Source organism: Macaca fascicularis, chromosome 7 (genome assembly GCF_037993035.2).
Source record: "Macaca fascicularis isolate 582-1 chromosome 7, T2T-MFA8v1.1".
In the NCBI taxonomy this organism is placed as follows: domain Eukaryota; kingdom Metazoa; phylum Chordata; class Mammalia; order Primates; family Cercopithecidae; genus Macaca; species Macaca fascicularis.
This window is the reverse complement of record NC_088381.1, coordinates 43,866,072-43,878,215: the sequence shown is the minus strand read 5'-3', so window position 1 is coordinate 43,878,215 and position 12,144 is coordinate 43,866,072. Positions and strand designations below refer to the sequence as shown.

Sequence of the window (12,144 nt, the reverse complement as noted above, 5' to 3'; positions counted from 1 at the left end):
AAGGAAGAAGGGAGAGGGGACAGAGAAAAGGGAGGCACAAAGGAGGAAGAGGAGGGAGAAGAAACGAGAGCTGACAGGATGAAATCTGGGCTGCTCTTTCCAATCTCCGGCCCCTCTGGTCCATGTTTGTTTGTAATAATAATCACTGCGCAAATACGGAGAGCAGCAGAGGGGGAAGAGGGAGCGCAGAGTGGGGAGACACACAGCAGCTGGAGACATGTTGCTCCACTGGCCTGCTTCCCGTGCCTGCACTGAAGAGCTGCAAGCTTGCAGCCGTCTCTTGGCATCGGATACAGGAAGGTCTTCGATGCATTCCAGCTGGTTCGCGCTGCTAGCCACTCCGCCGGGCGGGTGTGTTCCACCGGGTGTGCTCAACCCAAAAGTGCCACGATGTCCAGGCTGGATTTCAGCAACTACAACGGACATGCGAATCTCTTTCGTTCTCTCAGGAATTGCACAACCTCAGCTGGATGCGGTGTAATCCCACACTTTGGGAGGCTGAGGCGGGCGGATCACCTGAGGTCAGGAGTTTGAGACCAGCCTGGCCAACATGGTGAAACCCTGTCTCTACTAAAAATACAAAACTGAGCTGGGCGTGGTGCTGCATTGCCTGTAATCCCAGCTACCCAGAAGACTGAGGCGCGATAATAGCTTGAACCCAGGAGGCAGAGGTTGCAGTGAGCTGAGATCACGCCATTGCACTCCAGCCTGGGCAACAGAGGGAGACTCCGTCTGGGGCGGGTGGGGGAAGGAACCGCACAATCTCTTCTGGGCTGTGTGCGAGGGCAGGTGGCTCCGCTGTGTCTAGCGGCTCTGTGCGTATGAGGCATGCCCACCACCATCAGAATGGAACATCTGCGTGGCTCCCTCTCCCCTTCTCCCCCTCTCCCAACCACACACAACTCAGTACACATTCTATGTGGCAGCTGGGGTTCAATTCAAGAAGCTGCTGGTCTGGAGCCAATTTGGTCCTATAACAAATGATATGGAAAACATCTGGAGATGTAGCAGGCGAGAACTAAAGCCTGCCCCTCACGGCAGGAGCACACATATCACATGTGGTTGTCACACAAAAATACTGGCTTCAGGGGTCTCCACTGGTCATCAGAAGAGGCATTAGTTCCATTCAGTCTTTTCTTGCCTCCCACCTGACTTCTTGAGGTGATCGAGGCCACTCTCCACCCTGCTGCCGGTGACATCTCACTAAGGCCCAGGCCCTGCTTACAGCCTGCAGTGGTTCCCATCAGCCCTGACTCAATGCCAAGTGGTCTTGCCAGCTTGAAGGTCCATCACACCCGGAGCCCTGTGTGGTAGGCCCTCCCATCATTCTCCCCACTGGAGAGAGTGTATCCTCCAGTCATGCTGAGCTCCCTGGGCTGGACACTCTCCGGACTCCAGACACACCGAGCTCTTACTGTCCCCAGAATGCACCAGGCTCAGAATGCACCCAGAATTGCCCAATTCCCATGACTCTGCCTGGCACACCCCTTGCCCACTCTGACAGCTTGGCTAGGCTAACACCTACACATCACCAAGACTCAACGTGGGGAAAAACCTGGACTGCAAGGTGCTGTTCCTCCCCAGACCAGATGAAGTGGCCCTGCTGTGTGCCTGGTGCCATGCGGCATCTTCCATGAGGGCACACACGAGATGGCCCAGTGACTGCTGGCTGTCCTGTCAATCTCCCCCATCATCCGTGGGCAGCTCGGACCCTCTCCTATGCCCTGCCCCTTGCACATCATGGTTGCTCTACAAATACTGGAGAGAGAGAGGAGAGAGGGAGGAAGGGGGCGAACAGGAAGGGATGGAAGGGCTGAACCCACCGGCTGCTAATCAGTTAAGAATAAGAGCATATGCCTGCATGACTGACCTGCGTCCATGCTGTGGTTCATCTGGTGGTCACTGGTTTCTCCATCTTCACTCAGGTAGCCAGGGGGTGGGGTCTCTGGGAATGAGAAGGAAGGAGGTCCGTTAAAAGGCCTTCACAGCTGGGCTCTGAGACACCTTTTGCAAACACATCACACATGCACACCATGATGCTAGTGTCCCTGGCTGCAGGAGTTCCAGGTCTCGGAGTAGAGGTTCCAGCTCTTGGTTCTGTTGTCCTCGCCCCTGTCCACCTCTGACTCCCACTTGGATCGTAACTGCCTTTGCTCACGCACAACCGGACCAACTCCCACGTCTGAAGTGTATACTCCTAGAGCCTCCACCAGGCTAACTTCTCCTGGTCTTTCAAGGTGAGGGTTAAGCCCCACCCCCTCCAGGGAGGCGTCTGGACTTGCCTCTGCCTCACCCCTCTTTGTCCTCTGAAGACCTGCAGGCTCAGACCCACCCTCTACCGTCTCTAGGGGATGTGTCCTCACTCAGCAGTTAGGTTACAAATTCAATGGTCGCAAACACAGTGCGATCTACTTCTCTGAAACCTCCCCCAGACCCTGACTGAAGCCCTCCAAAGTTTGCTATTTGAACACAGAGTAGTTGACTTACCCCTGGGACGCCAGGGCTACCCGCAAAGGATCTGAGAAGGTTGGACAGTGGGTCTCTCCTTAACACTCTGACCCAAGCACACAGGTCTGTAGCCAACCTCAGCTCAGTAAACTAACCCAGGATGAACGTCACGTCCAAATTAGCATGCTCTAAGAGGAACGCAGCAGGATTACTGCCCCAGCAAGCAAAAGTGACTACCCAAGTGCTGCCAAGCACAGCTTTCCTGGAGTCGGAAAGTGCTGGTGATTCACACATTATTTGCATGTAAATGAGGGGCTTCTAAAAACATTTGCAGTCTTTGACAGCAAAGCCCATTTCTCCCTGCAGAGTGAAAACTCAAAGTTCCTTCAATTCCCACCCAGGTTGGGGCCCCTCACCGAGGCCCGATGCCCAGGCGAATTTACAGAACCAGCTCTCCGCACTTGCTGCCTGGCCCTCAGCTCACTCCCCGCCTCTGCAGACCCCCGGTCCACTGGGGACTGAACGCCAGTCCCGGCCTCATGGGCGGTGAGAGAAACAGTGTTGCTATTTCCGCTTCCAAAATAAATGACTGCACCAAGGCCGGGCGGAAGGGTCACGCTGCTCCTCTATGCCAAAAAAAGCATCACTAGTAAGGGGGGAGCTGAGGTCATGGGTCCTCTCCCAACAGGGATGTGGTTCTGAGTCAGGGGCCCTCAGGCCAGAGCTGTGCAGAGAGAGGGGATGAACGGGGGACGGCCAGGGGGCAGAGACTGGGGCCACAGGACTGATGTCTGACCGTTGCCCCTGCCTCCCAGGTCAGCCTATGCCGCCCACGTGCCTACCTGGAATATTGCTCTGGGGCTCGATGCCCGCGGGGAAGTTAGTGTTTTCGGGGATGGAATGGCTGTAGTCGTCCAGTGGGGGGAACTCGGCCGGGATCTCTGTGTGGCGTGGCACCAACACAGGAGGTAGAACTGTCCGGGGGAGACAGAGCAGAGGTGGCTCAGTGTCGATGCCAGACCAGCACCAAAGTCCCCGCACCCCCAAGTGCACCACAGACCCTCGGGGGGGGTGGGGGGGTCGGGGGAGAGGTGACGACCCCAGCACCTGCTGTCCCCACAGGCGGGCCAGGTAGCATACCTGGTGTCTCTACTCTCTGGTAGTGGTAGGGATTCACGCAGACCTCGTCCTTCTTCATATTGAAGGCGAACTCACACAGCTCCATGGCCCGCAGCTCGTGGTGGCTGTGCAGGTCCGGCCATCGCCACAGGCGGCAGTAGATGACATGAGGGAGCCCCTTCCGATGGGACACCTGCAACCGGCCATCCAGGGACCTGCCGGGACGGGGAGGAGCGGAAAGAGAGGGAAATGTGGATTGCCCGTGCTTTCTGCAGAGTCCGGCCTCCTACTTCCAGACACTTGGAAAGCTCTCCCTCCCCTCATTTCTCCCAGACCCAGAGGTCCAGGAGATCAGAGCACTGCTACCTGTGAGTGCTGGGGGGGATCTCAGGAGAAGACAACAAAGGCCCCCTGTGAGGACCCCCAGCCGGCAGAGCAGGCCTCGTCCACCCGTCCCCGGTGGGTTCCCCAACTTTGTACTGCTGTTCAGGGAGCTGTGTTCCACGCGAAGGGCCCGCACTTCAACTGTGCTTGGAAAAGGTCCAGGAGCCACTCATCGGCTTCCTACACAGCCCGGAGGTGTGGAGAGGGGACAGGGCTGGGGAGGACAATGAGAGTTCTTTAGGGACAGATATGGGGACTACAGTGATCCAAAGAAGAGTGACACAGTACACAGGCTGCCTCCCCTCATTCACCCAGGTCTTCCCTTGCACATTAGAAAGTCAGGGAGAGAAAAGAAAACTTGCCTTTCCTCCTTTCTCTCTCTCTCTTTTTTTTTTTCTTTTGAGACGGAGTCTTGCTCTGTCGCCCAGGCTGGAGGGCAGGGGCGCAATCTTGGCTCACTGCAAGCTCCGCCTCCCAGGTTCACGCCATTCTCTTGCCTCAGCCCCCCGAGTAGCTCCCGCCACTATGCCCAGCTAATTTTGTTTTTGTATTTTTAGCAGAGACAGGGTTTCACCATGTTAGCCAGTATCTAGTAGGTGTACAAATAGTTTTTCAATGAAAGAACAGACCCACTCTAGCCCTGCAGTTCAAAACCTCGTGATCTGCCCGCCTCGGCCTCCCAAAGTGCTGGGACTTCAGGCATGAACCACCATGCCCTGGCCCTCCTTTCTCTCTTTCTTAGTTATTTGTGGTGAGCAAGGAGGGAAAGAGGGAAATTAAAGGGATTTTTTTTTTTTTTTTTAACTTTTGATACAGAGTCTTGCTCTGTCACTCAGGCTGGAGTGCAGTGGCGTGATCTCGGCTCACTGCAACCTCCACCTCCCGGGCTCAAGTGATCCTCCCAGCTCAGCCTCCCAAGTAGCTGGGACTGCAGGCACACACTACTGTGCCCACCTACAATGGGCCAGTGCCATGACCCTGAGTGAACCATGTCTTCTATGCCAAGCAGCTATGACCTGGTGCCCTTACCTCTCAAGCCAGGCCAAAGTGTGGTGGTCCCTGACCAGTAGCAGAGGTTCAGGGAAGTCTGTTAAAAATGTACACTCTCAGCACCTACCCCAACCTACTAAATCACAATCTTTCCCTTTGTGAAATCCCCAGGTGATGTGCATGACGAGAGTCCGGGTGGAGAGCTCAGGGATGGCAAAAGCATCGTCAGCTATGGGCAAGGCTGGGAGGCAGAAGGTTTCCGGAGGGACATAAAACTTCAGATAGTGTCTGACATTAGGTGAGGAGGTGCCAGTAAAATGGAGTCCCTTATTTAGCACATATTTAATGAGCACCTATTATGTGTGGCAATAAGGATATAGTGGTGAGAAAAGACAGTTCACTGTGAGAAAAGGTTGGCAAAGTGGTCCCTGTCTGCATGGACCTTCCACTCCCCTGGGCAAGACTGACATTAATCAAATACTCACCGAAACCACTTTGGGAGGCCAGGGCAGGTGGATCACTTGAGATCAGGAGTTCAAAACCAGCCTGGCCAACAAGGTGAAACCCTGTCTCTGCTAAAAGTACAAAAATCAGTCAGGCGTGGTGGTCCGTGCCTGTAATCCCAGCTACTCAGGAGGCTGAGGCAGGAGAATCACTTGAACGCGGGAGGGGGAGGTTGTAGTGAGCCAAGATCGTGCCACTGCACTCCAGCTTGGGCAACAGAGCAAGACTCCGTTTCAAATAATCATCACCATCATCACAGAAACCTACAATTACACGCAATGAAAGTGTCCTGAAGGAAAATAACAGGGAACCACAAGAGTGTATGACCATGGCACCCCACTTTGCTGAAGGTTTGGAAGGGGCATCTCAGAGGAGGTGATGGTTGACCTGAAGGCTTAATGGGTAAGTAAGAACTAACCAGGCAAAGGGGTGCAGGAGAAGGGCAGTACAAAGAGAGGGAAGGGCACACGCAAAGGCCCTGTGGAAAGTGGAAAACATAGTGAGGCCGGAAGAACAGAGTGAAGGCCAGAGGGACTAGCGAGATCGTGAGAGAGAGCTGGCTAGAGACGAGGCTGGGGAGGCAGGCAGGGCTACTCTGCAGGGCCCTGAAGGCCATGATAAAGGGTTCTTCTGTGTTCTAAAAGCAGTATGTAGCCTCTGAGATGTGCAAATGGGCTGTGCATATGTGTGAAAGAGACAGGCCCTGTGGAACTCTGGCTACATGTGACCAACAGACTGTGGGTAGCAGGGATAGAAGTGGGGAGCCGATGAGATGGATGCTCATGAGTCACAGGTACCCCATTAAGAGGCAGGGCTGCTCTTTCTTCAAGGAGGCCCACCCCAGGACCCTGCCAGTCAGTGCCATAATTTTTCTAATAGCTGGGCAGGGCTGGCAGTGAGACATTTGCAAGCTTTCCCTCTGTGCCTTCTTATGACCGAGGGCACCCATTTGCCTGAATACACAGAATTCATGGGCACTCTGTGAAGGAGGGGCTGGCCAGATGCCACCAACAGCACCAACCAAAGAGAGAAACAGAGGGCTCCAATCGCACTCTCCAAGCCACTGGCCTGGGAAGGGGAAAGGACAGACAAAGGTCATAGCTGGGCTTGGTCACAGGAACTGACCCAGAGCTGCTGACTAAGGGCATCTCGAAGGATGTAATTACCTTCCTCCCGTGGGGCCCCAGAACAAGGAAGCCCTACAGCTGAAAAACAGTAATTACCAGGCAGATCGAGAGGACAGCCTGGGACTCGTCCCTGAAGTATAAAAGGAGGACTGGCGGATGTGGAGTCGTAAGACCTGGGGGCAAGGAGGGTTCTACTCTCCTAGCTGGGAGACACTGGGCAGCTCACAAGCTTCCAAGGACACTCAGCTGTCTCGTCTATAAAATGGGGTATTCTCTTGCCCCCCGACCTCGTGAAGCTTGGTTTCCATTTGAAAGTGCTTCATAAACACCCACAAATTAGCATTATTATTCTACATCACAGGAGATACTCCCCAAACCCAGCTCTGGACGAGCACGGTGAGCTGGGGGTTGAACAGGAGTAAAAGGGAGAGTGGGAAGTCATTATTCAGCTGTTCTCCTTCTCCTGCAAAGCCACTGAGTGCCCACAGATTAGGGAAGTGGCCACACTTGCTCTTCAGTGTTTGACGAAAGTCCCAAAAAAGGGCCAGCTGGACATCATAGCCTCCTCTGCAAGAGAAGGCCTTGGAGAAAAGCTCAGGCCGGCAGTGGGAGAGAATGAGGCTGTGGAGGTAAGCTCCATCTGGGTGACAGAAGTGGGTGGCCCTCCTGCCTTAAAAGTAATATTAATCATACATGAATTACTTTGATATTAATTATATTTCTAAAAGCAAGGGAGCTACAGTAATCAAGGCAGTATGATAATGGCACGAGGACTGACAAACGGATCAATGGACCCTAAAAGACTCCAGAAATAGTTACATATGTATGGACAACTGGCTTCAACAAAGGTCCAAAGACAATCTAGTGGAACAAGGACAGTCTTTTCAACAAATGGTGATGTAACAACTGGATATGTAAAAAAGATAATCTTCAAACTACACATTGCACCCTATACAAAAACAAACTGAAGTGAAACTTAAAACTCTGAAACTTCTAGAAGAAAACAGGAGAAAATCTTTGTGACTTTTTGGGATAGACAACGATTTCTCAGATACTACACAAAAAAGCACTTCATTTAAAAAAAAAAAAAAAATCAGACCGCATCAAAATTTAAGTTTCTGGTCTTTGAAAGACACTGTTAAAGGAATAAAAGGGCAAGCCCTAACTGGGAGAAAATATTTGCAAAGTGTATATCTGATAATAGACTTTTTTCTAGAACTCTGAAAACTCAATATTAACAATTCAATCTTTTAAAAAAGAGATATGATTTGAACAGACACTACCCAGAAAGATATGAAGGCAACAAGCATATGAAAAGATGCTTGAGAACGTTGGTCATTAGAGAAGTACAAATTAAAACTATGAGATAGGACTACATACTTATTGGAATGGCTAAAATTAAAAAGCCTGATCATGCCATGTGTTGGCAAGGATGTGGAGCAACTGGAACTCCCTTCCACCGCTGGTGCAAATGTAAAATGGTACAACTACTTTGGAAAACAGCTTGGAAGTTCCTTTCTAAAATATTTTATTTTGGGGGATATGCAGTAGCTATACTTATTTATAGGGTACTTGCGATATTTTGATACCAGCATACAATGTGTAATGATCAAATCTGGGTAATTGGGATATTCATCCCTCAAACATTTGGAAGTTTCTTAAAAAGCTAAAAAACCATAAGCCTACCATATGATCCACCATTCCACTTCAAAGTATTTACCCAAGAGAAATAAAAGCCTATGTCCAAAGACTTGTACGTGAACGTAATAGCCCCAAATTGAAAACTACTCCATGTGTATTAACAGACAAAGGAGCTATAACATATCCATACAAAGAAATACAACTCAGTACTAAAAAAGGATGAACTACTCATACACGCAACACTATGAATGAATCTAAATTAATGCTGCTGCGTGAAAGAAGCCAGGCATGATTATGTTCATGTAAAATTCTAAGGTAATTTAAACTAAAGTAAAAGGCACATTAATCTTAATCTGGTGACAGAAAGCAGGGATTAGTCATTGCCTGGGGACAGAGGGAGTTACAGGGAGGGAGTAGGGATTGGAGGGAGCAATTACCAAGGTGCACTTGGAAACTTTTTTGGGGGTAAAGGTTATGTTTATTTTCTTACTGCTATGGTGGTTTTACAGGTATATACATATATCAACATTTGTCATAGTGCACACTTTAAATATGCATGGCTTATTATTTATAAATTATACCACCATTCCAAAAAAAGGCAATGGATTTAATAAGCCTGAGTTTAAATACTGACTCAGTACTTGCTAACTGTACAAATTTGAAAAAAATCACTTAGTGTCTTGGTCTTAATATTTTTCATCTGAAACACTGGCTGGACGTGGTGGCTCACACTTGCAATCCCAGCATTTTGAAAGGCCAAGGCAGGTGGATCACTTGAGCCCAGGAGTTTGAGACCAGTCTGGCCAACGTGGTGAAACTCCATCTCTACAAAAAATAGAAAAATTAGCTGGGCGTGGTGACCCACGCCTACAGTCCCAGCTACTCGGGAGGCTGAGATGGGAGGATCGCTTGAACCCATCTCAGGGTTCAAGGCTGCAGTGAACCCTGCAGATCGGTTGAGGCTGCAGTGAGCTGTGACTGCACCACGGCGCTCCAGCCTGGGTGACAGAGTGAGAACCCGTCTCAAAAAAAAAAAAAAAAAAAAAATTCTTTTCCCCAGAGGGATAAAATTTAAAAATGAAATATTAGTAAGAACACTCAATATTAACAATCATTTTTTTCAAAAAAGAGATAATATGATTTGAATGGACACTACCCAGAAAGATATTCCAGAAAGTGTCAGAAAGATATTCCAGAAAGTCTATTGTCAGTATTGTCATGTAACCATTACTGCCTCTTTACTATGATAGTGCCCGGCAAAGGAAGGAACACAGTAGGTCCTCAACAACACATCTCTTTCCCTGCTTCAGCCATCTGGGTGCACAGCCAGGAAGGTCACAGTGAGTCCTCATGTCTGTCTGGTGCTTTAAATTTTCACAAGGCTTCTGTGTTCCTTATCTCAGATCATCCCCACCACAACACTGTGTGGGTAATAAGGCACATCTTACAATGGTCCCACCTCACTGTACACCCAATACCCTGGAGAGGCAAAGCGCATGTCACAGGATCACACAGCAGTCTGTTTCAGGGCCATGCCAAGTGGCCAGCACTCCTGGCTCCCAGGTTGGGTTCTGATGGCAAGGAGAGAGGCACCTCTCACTCTCCAGCTCGCAAGCACACGACCACCAATCTGGCTTGGCAGTATTTTCTAAAAGTCATCTGGACCCTGCTTCTCTGGGCCATGCAATTCCCAAACTCATGACAGGGAGGGAATCTCATTTACTTCTTATGCATCAGCGACAACTCCTCTTGGGTCGGAGTCTGGGCTGCCCAGAGCCCTGGCATTGTTCCTTCTTTCTCCCTCTGCCCCACTCAAAATATATAGCAATGCTTACCAAAATAATAAGAGTGAATGTGGAGTTTCAGCGGCTGGATTTAATATAGCTGATGTGTCCAGAACACACCCTCCCAAGCCTTAGAGGGCACTGGGCCCACTAAGTAAATCCAATAAATAAGTCTTAATTCTGAGCTGATGTTACCATAAATATGCTTGGTTGCAGAAAATGGTCTATTTATGACCCACTCTTCTCCCTGGCCCAGCCCTTCCTCCCAGCCCAAGACCAGCTGCTGGCATGAGGAGTACAGTCCCAGGAACCTGCCGCTGGGCCTCCTCCCTGTTTATGACTGAGATCTCTCCCACACCCACTGGCTTCCTGATGACAGACCCCCAAAGGTCTTTCTCTAGCAACTCCCTCAAGTTCCTCTGACAGAAGGTTTTAATCCTTAAATATATTCTTCCCTAGCAGAACAATTTCCTGTTACAGGAAATTAGGTTTCCTCCCATTGGCTTCAAGTGGGACCTGTAAAGTATCCCAAAATGGTGGTGAGAGCCACAGCCAAGGATGCGGCCATGCCAGAGCCCAAAGCTGATGGCGCAGGTGAAGCCTGCCAGAGGGCACCCCAAGGAGAGAGGGTGGAGCTGGGGCCCACCTCATGCCAAGGGTTACTCACATCTGCACTTCCACCCATCAGCCACTCACAGCCATCTGTGGGACAACACAGAGGCTGGGAGAAGGTGAGGAGCAGAGTACGTAAGTTCCAGAAACATGCCAAGATCTACTCAGCACTATGTGCCAGGCACACGCATGCTACGTGAGCACACAGACATGGCAACACCCCCAGGACCCTCGCCCAGCTCAGAGAACTCCAGAGGCTTGCCCAAGGTCATATACCTTGTAAACGGCAGAGCCAGGATTCAAAGCCAGACCAGGGCTGAAACATGGGAGATAGAGGCAGGTAGGATGAACAGCGCTTTTTCTGTTATCCCATGCTGCATCACCATTATTAAAAGTGACCATTCGGCTGGGCATGGTGGCTCATGACTGTAATCCCAGCACTTTGGGGGGCCAAGGTGGGTGGATCACCTGAGGTCAGGAGTTCAAGACCAGCCTGGCCAACATGATGAAACGCCATCTCTACCAAAAACACAAAAATTAGCTGGGCGTGGTGGTGTGTGCCTGTAATCCCTGCTACTTGGGAGGCTGAGGCAGGGGAATTGCTTGAGCTCGGGAGGTGGAGGTTGCAGTGAGCCAAGACTGCACCACTGCACTCCAGCCTGGGTGACAGAGCGAGACTCCATCTCGGAAATAAAAAAAAAAAGTGACCATTCATCAATCACCACATAGTTATTGAACACCTACCATCTCCCAAGCACTGTGCCAGTTAACTGGGCCAAAGAAGTGAACAAAGAGTAAATTTGTTAACATTATCATATTTCAGTTGAAACCTATTTTATTTAATACACACACATGCTCTTACTACTGAACTTTCTAGTCACTTTCAGACAAACTTTCTTTTTCAACTTGCCCATTGAGTAGTAATCGTAACAACAGAGGTGGAAGTGACTGCTGCTATGTACCAGGTACCGTGTTGGCCACTTGATGACTGTGACAGAGTGAATTAGTCACCCCTCTCTGCAGCCACACTTTCTGCTCTGTGGCTCTGCCACTCCTCCTACCATGGGTGGCATGTATTTTCTTGTCCCTTGACTTTGGGGTAGACTGTTGACTTGTATTGGCCAGTAGAATGTGAGCAGAAGGGACAGACTGCCATTGTATGTCTCTGCCTGTCCTCTTGTACCTCCTGCCATCATCATGGGACTTCCCTCCTCTCCCACCTGCCCACCTCCAGGCAGCTACTGCCCCATACACTGGGCCCAGAAATGAAAACATGTGGAGCAGACCTAAGCCAAATCTGTAGCAAGGAACCAAGCCCAGGTGAGCCACAGAAGCATGAGTAAGCATAAACAATGGATTTAAGCTGCTGGGTTTTTAGAGTGCTTTGTTACGCAACACTAGCTGACTGATGCACTGACTCCACCACCAGTTTTCCCAATAAACTTGCAAGTATCATTATCTCCATAGATGGATTGAGAAACAGCACCTGAGAGTTACCCAACTTTCCTAACTTTTCCCAGACTTAATATAATGTG

At 50.2% G+C, this 12,144-nt stretch overlaps 1 protein-coding gene across 12 annotated transcripts in view; it reads right to left on the bottom strand.

Moving 5' to 3' along the window:
* Positions 1–12,144, bottom strand: part of SMAD3 (SMAD family member 3) — a 131,609-nt gene that overhangs the window by 26,968 nt on the left and 92,497 nt on the right. For 2 of the 12 annotated variants that reach the window (XM_073996108.1, XM_045395621.3), the window contains 4 exons: positions 3,589–3,782; positions 3,291–3,422; positions 1,871–1,945; positions 234–413 (listed from right to left, as the gene is read on the bottom strand). In XM_073996108.1, coding sequence (XP_073852209.1) covers positions 234–413; positions 1,871–1,945; positions 3,291–3,422; positions 3,589–3,673 — 472 coding nt within the window. In that variant the 5' untranslated portion in view covers positions 3,674–3,782. Of the gene's footprint in view, positions 1–233; positions 414–1,870; positions 1,946–2,032; positions 2,212–2,487; positions 2,557–3,290; positions 3,423–3,588; positions 3,783–12,144 lie in introns of those variants that run through there. The other 10 variants (XM_073996111.1, XM_073996110.1, XM_073996109.1 and 7 more) reach the window with 8 other exon arrangements.